Below are 18,860 nucleotides of genomic sequence, written 5' to 3'. Positions count from 1 at the left end.
AATATGTTGAATCACGATAAGTTTCTAAAAATGCTTTATCGGCTTCGGCAGCAAATTTCTTCAAATAAAATAATATGATGAATGTTGAAAACGCTATTTTGAGCGCTCCATGATTAACGTCTGTATATATTCAATCACTTTACAATAAAAAATTCAAAAATTGTAAAAATGTATAAATGTGTAGACAAACCATCAAATTTATCATTAAGGTTATGGTACTTAATAAAAGTAGTTATATATAATAATAAAAGTTATAATACCTTAAATGGAGTCAGCATTTCGTTGTAATAAACCGGTAATATACATTAAAACAGAAGCTTTGTATTATTAACAATCATTAAGAGCATTTAGTGATATAAGATATCACTTAGAAAATTGAGATTTATTTAGAAATATTCATTACCTCCTAACCATTATATTTCAGCCTGTTCAACTGAAATATGAACCTCTTTTAGTAGTTAAATCATGATAACAGACAGTAGTAAATTCTGGAAAATTACTTTATACTTAATGATATATTAACGACACCAAAGCAAAAAAGTTAATTAGTACACTTTGTGCTCACCTGTTACTAAAATATATTCCACTACTTCCACAAAGATTGGAGAATTCCAGAAAAATTGATATTCTTTTTAATAATTGTTCTATATCGGTTGCTAGTTTGTAAGTACTTCCAAAGAAAAAGTAGTTTAAATTAAGTAACATTTTTTGTTTCAAGTTTGTTCAATATAGATTCACACTTCAATTGGCAGGAAAAATTAATAGCAAAAATATTACTGTGTACCCAAAGACAAGCCTGAATATGTAATTTCTATCCATAGAATTTGCGATAAAAATAAACCAAAAAGATCAATATTCGGAAGGCCACTTCGGAGAAGTCACTAATAATTAATATATTCTATCAAAATCTGTACCATCAAACACTATATTTATTCTTAAATCTGATTCACTTGCAGCATTACAAAAGTATAACGAAATTTTATGAGGCTAGAAGTCCAAAAGAATAATTACATTCGTTAAAAAATATTTGTCGCTTTTGTTTTCATCAGTTTGAGTGTTGACTCATTTAATTGTTATAAACGAATATAGGAAATGGTGTACAAAAAGAGATTTAAAAAACTACTAGTTAACTAATAATGTTTTACTGCGACTATAAATTGAAATAAGAATGCTTACTAACTCAAAACTAGTTTTTTAGAACATTTAAAAAAATATAAATTTATATAATGAATTGGTTGAAACTTAATTCTAGTGGTTTATTAATGTTAGAAACTCACTCATCAGAAAATTATTTATCTAACTTCCAAAATGAACTGCAATAAAAGAGGTATAGAAAATTCTGGTATAATCACCAGATTGTCAAATTAGTAAAAAACATAAACTATTATGTATGAAATGAATTTTGATACAGTTTTGCTGTCCTAACTAATGTCTTTGATAAGGTCCGGCATAACAAGCTATTATCAGAAGCAACTAAGTTAAGTACCAAGGCCTTGGTAAGAAATAAGATAATGAAGTGACAATAGATTAACTAAGACTTAAATAAGTTTAATATAAATTAAGTCTAATTTATTAAAATAAACGTTTATAAAAATAAGTTAAGACCTCCTATGGCACACTACACTCCCGAAGAGGACGCGGCCTGATTATATAGGCGGCCACTTCCGCATGATTATAATATTGCTTCTCTATAATATATATCGCGTCGATGGATAACACATATATCATATTAGCGTAGAAACACAATTTCAATTTTCTAGATTTCAAAGCATTTTAATATTACTTTTATTAAAAATTGGCTCATGGCTCATCAAGAGTAGTCTAGGGAACACAAAAAAGAAATAGCAAATAGTATTTTAACATCCACTACCATTACCTCAAAGTGTTCATTATTTAGCTCATATCACATAAAATACTGCTAGTTTTGGACTTTTTATTTAGACCTGTGCCATGCAATACACATATCTTACAATCAATCCATTACATTCTTAATTCAATTACCACCAAATGTGCAAAGAATACCATTATAAATAATCTGATTTGGATCCTTCCCAAGAAATCTGTTCAAGATACGAATAATATTACCTATTACATTTGGCATACTTGATGCAGTGTTATTTTAAAAGGTCTTCTATTAATTAATTAAATTATAACAGTAAAAAAGTAAAATGGATAAAAAAACAATGACATGGTTGTTAATATTTTATTATCCTTTGAAATGTTCAAACATTTAAAACAATGTTTATAATAGCTTGGTATATATATATATCTATATGCTTACAACTAACTGCTATATAATAATATTATCACTATCTTAACATAGCAAATCACATTTCTTTCTCACTTTAAAATTTACCAGCTTTCACACAATCGAGCCTTTCACAACATTTCGAAACTAAAATTAAAGAGATTCCTTTTCAGAAAAGAAAGTAAAACTATTAACTGAAATGGCTGAAAATTAACCATCGTCTTACCATAATAATTTTCACTGGTACATTTATGTTAAAAAATACCCACTCCAAATCTGAAACTTAGTTTCTAACATTTTTAAGTCGATTACAAAAAAAATTAGCAAAAAATAATATCCATCAGAAACAATTTGAAAGTAAGTTAAAATTCTATATTTTTTTAATAACAAATATAAATAAATAAAATTAAATCAATCTGAAAATGTATTAGTTTAAATAACAAATTTTATAAATATAACACTGTTACTGTTATTAATTGTAACGCAGATTCAGATTCTTGAAACGAGATTTTAATATATCAGATTCAAGCATCTAATAACTAAAACGTGTAACCTAAATCAAAATAAACGAAGACTCGTCTAATTTGCCGTCTATCGACTATATAAATCAGTTTCGAAAAACAAATTCCGAAAAGCTTCCTATGTAAAAGCTCATATAGTAGTATATTAAATAAAGCTCCTTTTATCTTTATAGTTCAAGTAAAACTGGCTGCAGAAAAACTTAACATTAGGCTGGTATCCATTCACATAAATTCCATATGGCATATACTATAAATGGAGATTATCGTAAGCTAGACCCTGTTTTCAAAAAACAACGGACTAATCGAGTAAAAGCACTTTTAGTACTTATATAACAATTCTAATGAATATTACCGGTATAATAGCCTCCATTTTCTAAGTATACTATTCTAATCAGGTACAAAATAAAATATACTTGCACATTCACCAACCCAAGGTTATTTTTTTCTGAAACACCACAGTTCATTTATTTAAAATCATTCTCTTTTAATATTCCATCATCCAGAGAGGATGCTAACTCATCAGGTTCTGTTACTGGTAAACTGCAAGTAAAATTTCTACATACATAAGCTGCTGCCTTTCCTTGAATAGGCCTTAACCTATGAAGTGCTTCAATTCTTTGATACAGTATGCCAGCAGTACCTCCAGGACCATCTGCAACTGCGAGAATTCGTCCAGGTATAAACCTAGATCGCACTACATCTAGTAAAGCTTGTGTAGTATTGTCTTTAGTTGGCCCAGCAATAAAAACCTTAAAAAAACAGAAGTGATATTTCAGACTATTTATTTAATATTTAATAATATTGGAACTTACCTGTGTCGGATAATTTTGATATAGCATTAAAGCAGAGCACATCTCAGGTAAAGCAACAGGAATCGATTTTAATCTTTCAGAAAAGCAAATGAAAGTTTTCCCTGCCTTATCTCGTAAATCGTCACGTTTCAAGTAATTTGCAAGTCGAATTAAATTATGCACAGCCACTGAATTACCACATGGTTCAGCCCCATCTTGATCTAAAAGTGTAAAATATGTTTAAGTTAATGCAACAATAAAATTTAAAATAAGTACCTTCTTTTCCTCTGATCAAAATACTTCCATCTCCAGCTGGACTATTAAAGTAACCATAATTCTTTTCATCCCAAAATAATTTATCTTGTTGTTCTTGTAAATTCTCAGCCCATTGCAACCAATCAGCATCAAGAGAGGCTTCATACAAATCCAATAAACCACGAATTAAAAAAGCATAGTCATCTAGGAAACCTTGCACTGGAATAGCTCTAAAAATTCATATTTAAAATAAATGCACTTGATAAAAAAAAAACTTTCTCTTACGTATGAACAATCTGCCCATCTTCAGCTTTATAACAGCATCTCCACAAAACCTTATTATTTTCATCATACAAGTATTTTTTAATAAAATTGGCAGCCAAAATAGCGCGATTTATGTATGTTTGATTCTTCAAAACAAAACCTGCCTTTGCAAAACCAGATATCATCAATCCATTCCAAGATGTAACAATTTTGGTGTCCGTATCTGGTTTAGGCCTTTTTCCTCTTTCTTCATATAAAACAGTATGTGACTTTTCAAGTATCTCCTTCAAACTGTCAACAGATATTCCAAACTTATTTGCAGTAGATTCATAAGAACCAAAACATGTAAGAATATTTTTATTTTTGAGTTCACCATGGGGATCTTGAGCACTTTTAACATTGCCTTCTGGTTTGATATTATAATGATGAACAAGAACATCAGAGTGTTTTATTCCATTGGTTTCTTGATCAAGCAGATTACAGATCTCATCATATTCCCAAACACAAAAAGCCCCTTCTCTCTTATGTAATGCACCTATTAAAAATATATATTTTAGTTGTAAAGAGCACAAATAATTGTTAAAGAAATTACCTGAATATGGATATGAATCTGCATCTTGAGCCCCATAAAATCCTCCCAACTCATGACTTAAATCTCTAGTAACATAAGTTAAAATATCTCTTGCCACATCAGCATAAAATTCATCCTTTGTAACAACATAGGCATCACAGTAAGAAACCGCCAATTGTGCTTGATCATATAACATTTTTTCAAAATGAGGTACATGCCACCTTTCATCAACTGAATATCTAGCAAATCCTACAGAAAGGATATAAATTAATGTTATTATATAGCAAATTTCCAATTTGTTATTTTACCTTTGCTGACATGATCATGTATACCCCCATAAGCCATCTTTTTTAGAGTGTGTAGACACATTTCCAAACACTGAAAGCCCCTCTCAGTATCTCTTTCGTTGGCATAGAGATGAAACAGAAAATTAAAATTTGATGGTTGTGGAAATTTGGGGGCAACAGAAAAACCACCAAAATCAGCTTCGTATGCTCTTGATAATTGCAAAGCACATTTTTTCCAGCAGTCATCATGAGGTGATTCTGATTTACTTGCTGAAGATGATTCCTGTGAGGTTTCTGCAGATTTCTGAAGTACATCTACTGTATGTTTTCCTATAAATAAAACAAAAGTTAACAAAAACACACCTCCAAATTATATCCATATATTAAGTTAATTATTATCATAGTTGACTACAGTACAATTCAATAAACTTTTGCATGAACATATTTAGTTTCCTGCAATACAAGGTAACCAAACAAGTAACCAAAGAAACAAAACAAAGCCTTATTTAAAAACCAGGCTTTTTTTAAAACCTGTTTACTGAATGTCATAAATGAGGCTTTATAAATAGCATTCTAAAAAAATAACAAACATATATAACTATATGTGTCAAAAGAGATTCTAAATAAATATATACATAGTTTAAATAGATATTCTTTAATAAGAAAACTTTTCTGAAAAATACAGTAATTCTTGTCAATTTAATATAAAATTTGTATATAAAATAAATTAAATAAATTACTGCAATTACATTAAATAGTTTTAAAAATATTAATATAAAAATTATAGATGATACACTATAAGTAGAAATAGAATAATTTATAGTAAATAATAATAGAAATAGTTGATAATAATTAATTGATTAAAAGTAGTAAACTAAAAACAAAGTATGGTTCTTATATAGTACATTTCAAGGTAAAAATATACTGAGTGGAATTATTATAATTTGAACTCACTCACCTGACTTTATTAAACCATTTTTATTAATTTTCCATAAATCAGCCATTTTTAATAAAACTGTTTTAAATCCTGGCCTTCCATATTTTGAATCTTCTGGTGGAAAATATGTCCCACCTACTAATGGTTCCAAATCAGGTGTTAAAAACACAGACATAGGCCAACCTCCACCACCAACTGTTGCTTGTATAAAAGACATATATAACTTATCAACATCTGGCCTTTCTTCTCTGTCTACCTTTATATTTACAAAATACTGATTCATAATTTCAGCTACAGATTCATTTTCAAATGACTCTTTTTCCATCACATGACACCTATAAGCATGTACATGTTACTACTAAAAATAATCTATTTTCATTCTTAATAATATATACCAATGGCAAGTAGAGTAGCCTATTGACAAAAAAATGGGCTTGCCTTCAGCTTTTGCTTTGTCAAAAGCTTCCTGACCCCAAGGATACCAATCCACAGGATTAGTGGAGTGTTGAAGTAAATAAGGGCTTTTTTCATGCACTAGTCGATTTTGATATTGTTTGGAAGAACTTTCTCCAGACATATTGCGTAGGGTGTTTGAAAGCAGTGATTTGTTGTTTATCACACTGAAATTAAGTTGATCATAAATTATTACCTTTTGTCTAAAAAATAACATTATTCAAAATAACATTTTAAATATATTCATTGAAGAGTAAAAGTATAGGTAATTCCTTAAACTTTAAATTTAATTAATAATTATATGAAACAAGGTTAGAGCCGACGTGACATTTCAGACGTAAACATACGGCTGTAAACAAACGTTTTCTGAAGATTGACTTACCTAGATGTAAGAGTTCTCAATCTATTGACATCAACACCTTTTGAATGAGAATATATAAAATAATTTTGACCGTATTTAAAATTTCCGATATTGCGAAAAGCACACTGCAAGATATTAATACTACGAGATAGTTTTTGCAAAATCATGATTGAAAAGTATACACGAAATAATACACCATGTCAAGATGACTGTTTTACATAACTGCACAATAATATCTCAAACACTAACAAATTTTGAATAGTGAAAGTTTACTACGATTTTAATTTCTATATATAACTATTTTTTGGCTGCACACTACACGACCTTTGAGAAACGCAGCCGACAATGTAAGGCTCTCAGGAACTCGTGTGGTGGGTCACATAACATACACGATACTGCAGCTACTTTATGGCCGGTTTCTGTGGTGCAAATACTAAACAGGATGTTTTTAACATTCACGTTGGTATATAATAGGAAAACAACTTTTAACCTTGTTATTTGCCACTATTTTTTACTAATTAAAATAAAGCCTTGTGACTAAGAACAACGCATAAAATAAATAACTTTCCAAGATAAATTTTCTTTTTAATATAATTTGTAGTAAACAATTAGTAATCGTAATCGAACCGTAATAATACAATTTTTAGTTGTCTGGTGATAAAAAGTTGATTATTTTCTGACGTCAGATTATAAATAAAATATCAAATATCTAACATTTTAAGGGATATTTGGTAATAATAAATATTTGAACACGTTCTGCATTGACGCATACCCCAGTTTTATAAGTAGGTTTATAAACACATTAGAGCAGAGTAGTGCTCGTCTCGCTAAATAGGTTAAATTTATTTAGGCTTATTAAATAATGAACAGGTTTTTGAGATTAAAATTGTTAATGTATTAATAATGTACTTATTAAAAATACTATACTATAATTATTACATTATATATACTATACTATATATATTTATATATATATATATATATATATATATATATATATATATATAGTAGTATATTATTATTAAAATTAGAAAAAATTATTACTAAATATCATATTATTTAATTTCCAATTTTGACGCGCAGCAAAGGCATCATTGAAAGTATGAACATAATAAAAAATATAGTTAAAGTAGTATCATTTAAAACGTCCCAAAGGGAAATATTTTTATTATATTATAATAAAATATCTCATTAAATAATCTTAATATGTGAATAATCCATAATTACATCTTTCAGAACAAGATTATTTCGATAGTTGACATCTATCGATTATACCCAGCATTGCATTGCAGATATGACAACATTGTACATAATTTTCAGAAAACGACCTCTATCAGAAGTTACAAGGGAACTAAAGTTCATGAAATATTTCTTTCTAGAGAAGATTTCAAGTAGTAAGGTTGAGGTAAGTTACGATTTTATTAAATATTTTGTCAATTTATTTTATTTTTCTAAAAATATTTACATAGTTCTATAAACAGTAAAATTAATATTCAGCTGAAAAGCGTATATTATTTAAAGTATTTATGATTTATCGGATATTGCGAGATTATAAATATGATGTTAAGCCTTGTACTCTGGGCAAGGCGCTTTGTTGAAATTGTTGCAAAGACTCCTAATCGTTCAAGGCGAAATTATAACCATGTTTTAATCCCAGAAAGTATAAAACGTTACTTATCTGATTCATGGCAAGGTAACATTTTTTCCGAAAAATCATTTTATTTCCACGTGGGTCGTTTTATGATGCAAAATTTATGTTTTACTCTCTTTTCAGGATTGTAGCTCACCAGGATGGTGAACGGCAGGATACCGTCAGTATGTTCGAAAACATACGTAACGCCTAGACGTCCATATGAAAAGGCACGTTTAGATCAAGAACTGAAGATCATTGGTACCTTTGGTCTTCGTAACAAACGTGAAGTATGGCGTGTGAAGTACACTCTTGCGAAAATTCGTAAAGCCGCTCGTGAACTGCTAACTTTGGAAGAAAAAGATCCACAAAGATTGTTCCAAGGTAAGAATTAGTGTTACTGTGCTATTATAAGATACACAAGTGCTCTATTGGAATACCCCGACGCCACGCTCCAATAATGTTAAAATGCGTATTAGGAGTGCCAGTTTTAAGTTATGTAGGGGTAAATAAATTCCCGCTAGGAAACAGATAACAGTCTTTATTATGATTTTATCTGTGCCGAAAGTTGTGGAAACATTCATGACAAAAATTACCGATTTTTCAATACAAATAAGACCATTTTCTAAAAGTTTTTGTTTTTTGCAGGTAACGCACTTCTACGTCGTCTTGTTCGTGTTGGTGTTTTGGATGAAAACCGCATGAAGCTTGATTATGTGTTGGGTTTGAAAATTGAAGATTTCTTGGAAAGACGTCTACAAACACAAGTATTCAAGCTAGGTTTGGCCAAGTCAATCCATCATGCTCGTGTTTTGATCAGGCAAAACCACATTAGGTAGGAATGCTGTTATCTACTACAGTGTAAAATGTTAAAGGCACAATAGCCCAATTTGTGCATTTCATACAGGCCACTTAGTTGAATGACTAATGCCTTGAAAATATCGTGCATTATGGGATTGCCAAACTGTTACTGTTGTAAGTAGTACAATGAATCAGTTTTGTGTAATTTTAAGAAATTGCATATTGTTGCCGAGTCTTAGAGTCACTAGTTAAAACTAAGTCAATAGTTAACATAGTGCTAAAGAAACTCGAAGAGGAATGATACCAGCTTATGCCCCAAAATTGTTTCTTGACGCATTTTTGGGTACCTTGTGAGGCGACAATTTTTTCACTGAACATTGTGACTGACATTTTACATAGTTCTCCTCTATAACGCTATCTTAAATGATATTTACTTTCACAGGGTCCGTAAACAGGTTGTTAATATTCCATCATTCATTGTACGTTTGGATTCTCAAAAGCACATTGACTTCTCTCTGAAATCACCATTTGGTGGTGGTCGTCCAGGACGTGTTAAGAGGAAGAATCTTCGTAAAGGTAATTTGGTTATTGTTACATTGTTGCTTAGCTTTACCCGTTATTTTATCCTTTATAGGAACTAGTGGTGGTGCCGCTGCTGAAGAGGAAGAAGATTAAACTGTATATAATTTTTTATGCATAATAAATACCTATAATGTCTAGTTATGTTTTTTATTATCATCCTATTTATTTGTAATATGGATGTACTTCAAAATCATATTAACTTCCAATATTACTTCAGGGCTTGAAACAAGTGTATATCCTAATCAAGGACTAATGAAAATATTTAATGGTGTATGAAGTTGGAAAGCTATAACTGTTTTCTTCCATACATGATTGTGATTATATGCAATTTATCTTATGGGGATATACCTGATGGTTAATTAATTACAGAATCTAAGTGAAATTTGTCCGAAAAGCTATATTATTGACGATTTTCTTGGATTTATTAAAACGAGGTATAACTAATGAACATAAAATGTTAATATCTGACTAGCTTAAGAAATGTGTTAGTCTTGTATTGAAGTGAACCTGATATTTCTGAAATTGAATCAAATATCCAATTACTTGTAGCTGAAAAGATTTTGTAGTATACTCAAAACATTGAGTCTGTATATTTTGTGGGTATACTATATGTTGTCTGATTATTTTGATAGATATTTCTAGGGATATTACAAGTGCGAATTAAATGCCCAATCGATTTATTTTCTGAAACTAAATAAAGTAGGGGCTAAATTTTATCGCACTCCCTCCTGTAATTCAGGAATCAGTGGTTAGTCCCCCAAATATATGTTCTCTACGAAAACCCTGCTCGTACTACCCTCGGTTATTTTCGTGAAAATCATGTGCCACTGCTGGAAAATGTGAAAATTCTGACAGATTGACAGGAAACGACGCCGTGCCAGTGATCGTGTTTTTGTTGTTTTCCCGGTGTTATGTTTTGGTTTTCAAATTTTTCTTATTGTTGATGTTCCGTCCTCGGTTTGTGTTTTTGTTTTGGGGTCGGGAAATTGTTTATTAGTCTCTACAATTTTTCGTTTTGTTGGGGAACGTAACTAGCACGGGTAAGGAGTGTTTGCTTTCCCTGTTTGAATTATTATATCGATTAAAGTTTATATTTTATAGTAAAGCAGCACGCACAGATCTATATTATGTTCTATTAATTTTTTTTCAATCTATATATTTGGTTGCCTATATTGCAGTTTTGTATACGATATAAAAATATTTTTAGCCGTCCGGATGCCATGCTCTCGCATAGAGCTTGGCCCCATCGCCTTTCCCCGTCTACTAGTAATTTCCTGACACGAACAACAACTACCTTAGCCCATGCTCAATCTGAAGAATCAGGAATAGAACCTGGTCATATAGCTACTATAACTGGTTCTTTTGTTTCGTTTGGAGGTCAGGAGGTTCTTGATCATTATGATACTGATCATACTGATTTAGGAAGCGAAGCGGACGAGGGTGAATCAAAACGGGAATTATTGAGAGATGTAAGTTTTATATTATAACAAAACAATAAATTTACAAAAAAATGTTATATGGTTACTTCAATAGATGGCGCTCTACATATCTAGAATACTATATTATCAATTAGGTTTTGATTTATAGTATTTGATATGTACCACAGATGTCAATGTATGTACAATAAAGTAATTGTTAAAATATTATAAAACCTAAAATGATAAATGATGATTGAAGTAAAATTAAATCTATTTTGTTTACTTTTCCTAACTTAATGAACCTACTTTAAAATATATTATGAATTATCAAATATTTACATATAATTTTTAATAATTAAAATAAAAAATAAAAATATTAAATAATGGTCAGTGAATAGAATAATTACTTTTCAGCAATGGAGACAATTTTTTGACGCAGTAAGTGGAGGAATACTTTTAGAACCTGGAATACTTTTAACATCATGATTTGAGATTTTATGTTATCACTAGTTCGACCCGGAGGGATTCGGGGAAATTCCATGGCCCGATTTTATAAATGCAATGGAATTGCCAGAGTTTCGGGAAAGAGTAAACACGGGAAAACGTCAAATTTTACTAGAGAAATCTCGCCATGCCACTGCCCCTGCCATTACATTTCAGGATTTTGTCAATGTGGTAAGTGATAGTATAGTTATATATAATTAGCCTTGAAAGTTATCTTAAGAATATCGCGATGACGTTAAATAATTGATTAATTGATGATTATTTAAATTATTATCTATTTTTTGTATAGTACTGGTAGCCTATTAAAGTTAAATAGCGAAATTATAGTATTATATTTAGATTCACATATTTGATTTTTTCCTGTCTGTTTAAGTTAATAGTGTTTGAATTATTTACTTGTAGCAAAATTATTGGTTTGTAGCAATGAACTTTTTCTTATGCAAAATGTTATGTGTGTTGGTTTAGATGATTTAAGTGATTTCGAGTTGAAGGACAATCAACACAATGTTGAGACTAGTATTAATTCCCTTCGTTAAAATCAATAAATTATTGCCAACAGGCTTACTGTTGAATCGGTATCGTATGACTTCGGATATTCTTCACTAAATCTGGCCTCCATTGATGATCGGCCGCAGCCATTGTGGTCTCTGACAATCTTGGTATCTTATTTTTCAGATTTCTCTCTATCATCTTAATCTATATCTTTTTGGAACTGCTCTTCGCGTCTTTGCTTCATTTCTAATACGACCTCGGAGATAAACATGTAGAATTTGCCTTGAACATTACACTTGATATAAGCATAGATATTAAACTGTAACAGTTTCAAATAACTATAGTAGACTAAAGACAATAACTTAAAAATGTTAACATTACTAAAACTTGTTTTGACAATATTTTCAATATAAGATCAGAAAAATGTTTGATATATAACATTAATTACATTAATTACTACATCACTGGATATTATAACAAAAATATCAGGTGTAAAATTATTTTCAGAACTGTAACAAATTCATAGCATAAAAAATAAGTATACATGATTTTTATTATTTATTTATTACTTATTGATTATCATAAACATGGAATATTAAGAAAAGTAATACATATTTGTATATTAATTGAAACAATAACAACCACAATTAGGTACTTTATTTTTTACAATATAGAAATTATATTAAAATAATATATTTATAATCTTAAATGATCTATAGATTCTTCAAAACTTATGTCTATAAAGTAAATAACTAAAATAATTGATAAAAGGTTCAAATAATAAATTGTCATATAGTTCTCTATATGATCTGTTTCATATCTGTTTCATCTAGGTAAATTATGTAGTTAGTTTCACTTTATCTACATATTTCCATTCCCTTTATGTATTAATATAATTTTCATCTATTATACTTATTTTTCCCCTAAAATATATATTGAAAAACAATAAATTTAATAAAAACCAGGATTATTTGATAAAAGAATACTTTCTTTACCTCAATCTTTAAATAAAGTTGCATCGATCTTTACTTATTTATTCCACTATTGAATCTTTAAAAGAATTGCTGTCATATTTTTCCCGTCACTAAATTTATTTATTTCAAAATATGTTTTTATTTAATATTCTGTAATCTCACCATTACAGATAGTTAATCTCTAATTGGTCGTCTCTGGCTTTCGTTAGTCTACCGCTTCCTAGTTTTTCTTGTCTCCCACACCAGGACTAAAAACTCGGCAACAAATGAGAAATTAAAACATTTATTTTCACTCTTGATGTACAAATTAATGTATTTATTATCTGCAATATTCAGTTACTGCTTTGTTATGAAATGCATTTACTAATTGGACCTGAAATGGATATTAGAAGTTAATATTAATAAAATTTACAGAAAAATCTTAACAAATTTGAGAGGTAAGAAGTAGAAGTAATTATACTCTGGTACAATGATATGCTTTGTCTCCAGAACCTTATCAATTACTATTAGTTCTTAAGCAAGAACAATTTTTCTTAGGTGTTCTGAGTTCACCACATATCAAATTAATGAAAATTCCTAAAATTAAAAATGGATTTATTGATGTTTGTAATATGAATCTGAAAAAACTGCTTCCGAAATTTTAAATAACTTGTAATTAGAGCACAGACGATTCTTGTTATTTCGGAATTTTGTTAGTCTATATTAGGATGATGTTTTCTTTCAAAACCGAATATACCTTTCGATAAAACGGACACATTAATTTGTTATCACTACAAATAATGTAAAATGTAACTTTACATGATCATAGGTTTCTTAATCCTTAAATCATAACTACCATAACTCGTTAATAGTTCCAAGAATATGGGAATAACCAATAGTAACATAAAATCTTAAACATAACTGCATAAAACTAAATAAAGTCATTTGATAATAGCTTAAATTACTCACTGTCCCTGTTAATATCGTTTCAATGTTATACAAAACGTAGGGGCTTGTCTTTCGATTTGAAATTGTTAAAATTGCTACAGCATTTTGAGGTACAGCGCTGCCAAATTTATGTAACAACGTAAAATTACACGTGCGTAGTCGATTTACGTACAACAGAAACGGCGAATAATCTACTGTATTAGAATTGGAGCTGGCATCGGCCAGCGAGTCGGCCAGGTCCAATGAAAATAAAGCCAAAAATATTTGTTTATGAGAATTTACTTATTTGTAGGGCATATTACACAAAATGTTTAGGCCTAAAAATTATTTCTCCGTATAAACTTCAATCATTTAAGTTTTCAATCCTCCCGGTACTCTCGTTTTTCTCAAAAAGGGAAAATTTTCCGAAAAAGGCGATTAATATTTAGATATGCCTACTCTTCCATACGCGCTATCTTAGAGAAGCAAAAGCTCCTGCACCTTGGCTGATTCTGCTTATTACTGTAGCTATAGATGCCAATTTTTCTGTATTACTGTACTGGTTCCAAGTATTTGGACTTTTGCACTTGCTTTAACTTGACGCTGTTGTTCTGATGTTGAAAACTTTGGTCTTCACTAATTGTCAAGCTATATGGCTCCGCAATGTGAACTATTTCATGAAGAAACTCGAAGCCCTAACATCCGCATCAGCGAATATAGCGCATATATAGCAAATATCACATAGGTTAAGAATGTTGGTATACCATATTGAACGCGATCTACTATATCCACTACTATAATGAAAAGCAGTGAAGGGACTACATCGACAACATCGGCAAGCACACTTGACACACACATGCATCTAATGGAAACAATGTAAGATACCTGCAAAGCTTTAACAATGTTTAGAGGAACGTGTCCAGCTACCAAAGCCGCTCACGGCAGGAGCTACTCCATACAACCGAAAGCAGAACAAAAATCAATAATTGTTTCTTCGCGAGCTCTTTCAAGATTTTTGTAGTAATTGGTATAGTTTTCGTAAATGCTTTTCGGACAATTGATAGGAGACTTATCCCTCGATAGGTTTTATAATGCATGCTGTCACTTTTTCAATATTGGAACAATTATTGCCTTTTCCATGCCGTCGGTGATATCTCCGATTCCCTAATTTGCATAAGCAAAACGCGCAGCCGTTGAAATAATGTCTCCTCATCAACCTTGACCATTTCTGCTTCCACTCGGTCGACTCCAGCGGTTTTATCGTTTTTTAATAAATAAAAAAAAACGATTAGAATGTGTTATAAGAATTGAAAATCAAATTTCTAGTAAGACATTGCGTCATTATTAGTTGAAAACGGTTGAAAGACAGAGAGACAGCTTCTTGACTAGTTTTTTGAACTGTCCTATTCACTGTAGTTCCTATTTGTCTTCTTCATTATTATTATCGATGTCTCACGCATTTTATATCACGCAGAAGATACTTTAAGAATTTGTAGATTATGTCTATTTACATTTGATTGATCAGCGTCAACATTTTTTTAGAGAAAAAAATTATAATTGACTTTATAAATAAATAATTCTCCTCTTTACCTGCTTCCTCGTATGAAAATAAATATATTTAAATAAAACATCCTCCCTTATAATTGACTTACAATTGGCATATCCATAATAATCAGCATGTTTCGTTATTTTTTGATAGAGCCATTATATATCATCGGTAGAAAGTTTCTGAGAATACCGGTTAAGAAACTATATCAACTGGTTTTCACAGACTTCTTTTCAAAGTTTTTTTTTTGATAACATCTTTATTAGATCTGCTTAGTACAATCTTAATTATAAATTAATTTATTATTACATTTCATTTGTACTTGGATTAATACACAAGTAAGACGAGTGCCAGACAAATATATCAATATACATTCCTCAATTATAAATTTAAGCTATAGTTTACATTAAAGGTATACATTTTATATAAGTTCGGATTGTTTGGTTCGCTTCAATATTTTGATATCCTACGCGTTGTCCAGTAATTGTATTGCTTCCACGTTAGTATGATTTAGTAATCTTCTTTCGTGTTTTAAGGCGAAATCTTGGATAACTTCGCAAATCCATTTGATTTCCAGGTCATCGTGCAGTTTTTGTAGTTGATATATTTCCACTCCATAGGTCGAAATTGGTTTTATGATTGTCTGGTAAATCAATCTCTTTGATTTTAGATCAAGTTGAGAGTATCTTCCGACTAACCAGTATGGTTGTTTTATTTTCGTTCTAATGTGTTTTGCTTTTTTTGTAATATGATGTTTCCAATTTAATCTTCGTTAAGATAGATGCCGAGGTATTTAGTTGATTCTGCTTGAGGAATGTGATATATTTTATTTATTTGTGAAGTGAAGTTTTTATTATTTCGTCGCAATGCAAAATTAACATGAACAGGTTTGGAGCTATTAAGTTGAATTTTCCAATATTTCGTCCATTTGTAGATTTTGTTGTACTGCCACTTGTAGTTTTTCTACAGCCCTAAGCAGAGATATGTCGTTTGCCATAATAATTGTGTCGTCAGCGAAGGTTTCAAGTAGTGTTTATTTTGTTGTTGGGATGTCAGCAGTGTATAGAAGATACAGGAGAGTTCCTAAGACGCTACCTTGTGGAACTCTAGCCGAAATAGTTTTAAAAGCTTAGAACGCTATTTCGTGCGATACTCCAAATTTTCTTCCGAAAAGATATGACTCCAGCAATTGATAATAGTTACGCGGTAACAATTTGCTCATATTACAGATTAATCCCAAATGCCAAACCCGATCAAAAGCTTGTAAGACATCCAGTAATATTGCAGGGCAGTATTTATTTGTCTCAAACGCCTTTTCATTAGCCGCAGTTACTCTATGTACTTGATTCTTTTTAGTAGCTTAACTCCATTAACAGAGTTCTGGATGTAACAATCAGAATTTACTATGTCTGGCCTATATGGTGGTTGTATTAACACTTACTTCAAGCTCTCCCAATTATTTTTCTATTTATTATGATCTAAAATAATGGAAAACAAAACCTATATTCCTTAAAAAGTTTGCTTTTGTGGCGGTTATGGTAATAATTTAATTTGTTATCATACACAAAAAAGTATTAATTAGTTCAAATATTTTTTAAAATAGCGGAAACATAAAGAGGTCGTAATTATCACACGGTGTCTACAGATGTCACTTAAGTAAACACAAAAGACAACAATTTTGTAAAATACAACTGTTTCGTAAAGCACTCAAAAAAGTTAAGATGTCGTCTAAATAGTGTAAAAATGATGGTGACATATTTTGTTATATATGTGGTGTACTAATTGAAGTACGAGATTTAAAATTTTATTTAAACGCATGTGAAAAATTTTGTGAGATCTTCGAAACTTACTTTAACTTCGTTGTTCCAAATCTTGACAAATCTTGGGCTACACAGAACCTTGCAGTAATTGCATAAAAATTATTATATAAATGAAAGCATATAATATGTTTATTTTTAAACATATTCATTTCAAGTATGGCGGAAAGACGAGAAACGAAAATAAAATTGTCAAGAATGTGGCTATTTTTGTTTAATTTATTTTGTAAGCACTTAAAGGAAAAAATATGAAAGCTATCTGAGCCTCCTAAAAACTGAGCCTCCTAAAAATTGTCCATATCAAAATTACCGAGAGCTAATTGATAGCATGTTAGAGAACTTTAAAACTATAGGTTACATAATATGCTTTAAAACTATATATACTGCATGCTTATTTAGATAAATAACATCATGTTAGATAAAAAGCAAAACACATTAGAACCAAAATGAAACAACTATACTGGTTGGTCGGAAGATACTCTCAACTTGATCTAAAACCAAAAAGGTTGATTTCTCAGCCAATCATAAAGCCAATTTGGACCTATGGGGTGCAGATATGGGGTTGCCTATCGCTACGTAACCAACGAAGAACTGCACGATGACCTGGAAACCAAATGGATTTGCGAAGTTATCCAAGATTTCGTCTTAAAACACGAAAGAAAATTACTAAATCATATTAACATGGAAGCAACACAACTACTGGACAACGCGCAGGATATCAGAAGATTGAAGCGAACCAAACCATAAGAATTTATATAAACTCTATACCTTTATAACTGAGGAATACATGATTGATGTATTTATCTTGCATTCGTCCTGCGTGTGAATTAATCCAAGTACAAATGAAATGTAGTAATAACTTAATTTATAATTAGGATTGTACTAAGCATATCTAATAAACATATCAAAAAAATTTAGATAGATGAAAAAAAAACAGTGCGGCGTTTTCAGCAAAATATGGAGGACGTTTTCATTGGGTTTTCATAGACGCCGAACAATACTGTCAGTGTCAATAAACGAAAATATGATATATATATATATATATATATATATATATATATATATATATTTATTTATATATATTATTTTTGCTTTATATATATATATATATATATATATATATATATATATATATAAATATATGGAAAAAAAGAGAAAGAAAAAATAGTAGGATTCGCTTTTAAATGTTTTGCCACTATTGTTTAAATTGATGTGACAGTAAGTTGGTAAAAATTTATATATAAATATATTTGTATTTTATCTCGTTTACAAAAGAAAACTTTTTAGGCTATTTCTATAAACCTATTGACACTCTCATTACGGTCAATTTCATACACTCTCATTACGGTCAAAATTCGTCCATATGGTCTGTCCGAAAAGTCTGTCCATATGGAAAAAGGCCATGGCCGATGATTACTTTCTAGGATCACCTGTTTGGAATCAATTATGACTTCTTAAACACTTCACAGTTCACTATTAATCACTATTAATATAAATTGTAT

General features: G+C 30.2%; 3 protein-coding genes across 4 annotated transcripts in view; 2 read left to right on the top strand and 1 right to left on the bottom strand.

Moving 5' to 3' along the window:
* Positions 1 to 2,189: 2,189 nt before the first annotated feature.
* Positions 2,190 to 7,318, bottom strand: LOC143198455 (spermatogenesis-associated protein 20). Of its 2 annotated transcripts, XR_013006219.1 has the most exons (10): positions 6,710 to 7,129; positions 6,270 to 6,494; positions 5,896 to 6,209; positions 4,959 to 5,267; positions 4,672 to 4,899; positions 4,101 to 4,614; positions 3,837 to 4,045; positions 3,582 to 3,781; positions 2,871 to 3,518; positions 2,190 to 2,822 (listed from the first exon to the last, which is right to left on the bottom strand). XR_013006219.1 is itself a non-coding variant. In XM_076407704.1 (9 exons), exons 1-9 carry the CDS (start codon positions 6,853 to 6,855, stop codon positions 3,234 to 3,236), a joined length of 2,430 nt encoding a protein of 809 aa, XP_076263819.1. In that variant the 5' UTR covers positions 6,856 to 7,318; the 3' UTR covers positions 2,190 to 3,233. The 2 variants fall into 2 exon arrangements, 1 of the variants encoding a protein (XP_076263819.1); XM_076407704.1 differs by having other exon boundaries at positions 2,190 to 3,518; positions 6,710 to 7,318.
* Positions 7,319 to 7,952: 634 nt separating this feature from the next.
* RpS9 (Ribosomal protein S9) lies at positions 7,953 to 9,838 on the top strand. Its single transcript, XM_076407916.1, has 5 exons — positions 7,953 to 8,093; positions 8,463 to 8,702; positions 8,967 to 9,153; positions 9,562 to 9,695; positions 9,754 to 9,838. Exons 2-5 carry the CDS (start codon positions 8,480 to 8,482, stop codon positions 9,792 to 9,794), a joined length of 585 nt encoding a protein of 194 aa, XP_076264031.1. The 5' UTR covers positions 7,953 to 8,093; positions 8,463 to 8,479; the 3' UTR covers positions 9,795 to 9,838.
* A 716-nt stretch (positions 9,839 to 10,554) lies between these two features.
* The window catches only part of stet (stem cell tumor), a 325,321-nt gene continuing 317,015 nt past the window's right edge, over positions 10,555 to 18,860 (top strand). The window contains exons 1-4 of the mRNA XM_076407791.1: positions 10,555 to 10,741; positions 10,909 to 11,170; positions 11,534 to 11,557; positions 11,630 to 11,794. Of these exons, the coding sequence (XP_076263906.1) occupies positions 10,922 to 11,170; positions 11,534 to 11,557; positions 11,630 to 11,794 (438 nt within the window). The 5' untranslated portion in view covers positions 10,555 to 10,741; positions 10,909 to 10,921. The remainder of the gene's footprint in view (positions 10,742 to 10,908; positions 11,171 to 11,533; positions 11,558 to 11,629; positions 11,795 to 18,860) is intronic.

Source organism: Rhynchophorus ferrugineus, unplaced genomic scaffold (genome assembly GCF_030347505.1).
Source record: "Rhynchophorus ferrugineus isolate W39M unplaced genomic scaffold, kcgeb_rfMv2 rfM1, whole genome shotgun sequence".
In the NCBI taxonomy this organism is placed as follows: domain Eukaryota; kingdom Metazoa; phylum Arthropoda; class Insecta; order Coleoptera; family Curculionidae; genus Rhynchophorus; species Rhynchophorus ferrugineus.
This window is presented reverse-complemented; position numbering and strand designations above follow the sequence as displayed.

Bases quoted from the DNA above. Each gene is read 5' to 3' on its own strand.
- LOC143198455 (XM_076407704.1), bottom strand. From the start codon at position 6,855: ATGATTTTGCAAAAACTATCTCGTAGTATTAATATCTTGCAGTGTGCT. The intron at 4,046-4,100 runs GTAAGAGAAAGT...ATGAATTTTTAG, and splicing joins GATGGGCAGATTGTTCATAC to AGCTATTCCAGTGCAAGGTT. The intron at 3,782-3,836 runs GTACTTATTTTA...TTACACTTTTAG, and splicing joins TTTGATCAGAGGAAAAGAAG to ATCAAGATGGGGCTGAACCA.
- RpS9 (XM_076407916.1), top strand. From the start codon at position 8,480: ATGGTGAACGGCAGGATACCGTCAGTATGTTCGAAAACATACGTAACG. The intron at 9,154-9,561 runs GTAGGAATGCTG...TTACTTTCACAG, and splicing joins ATCAGGCAAAACCACATTAG to GGTCCGTAAACAGGTTGTTA. The intron at 9,696-9,753 runs GTAATTTGGTTA...TATCCTTTATAG, and splicing joins GAGGAAGAATCTTCGTAAAG to GAACTAGTGGTGGTGCCGCT.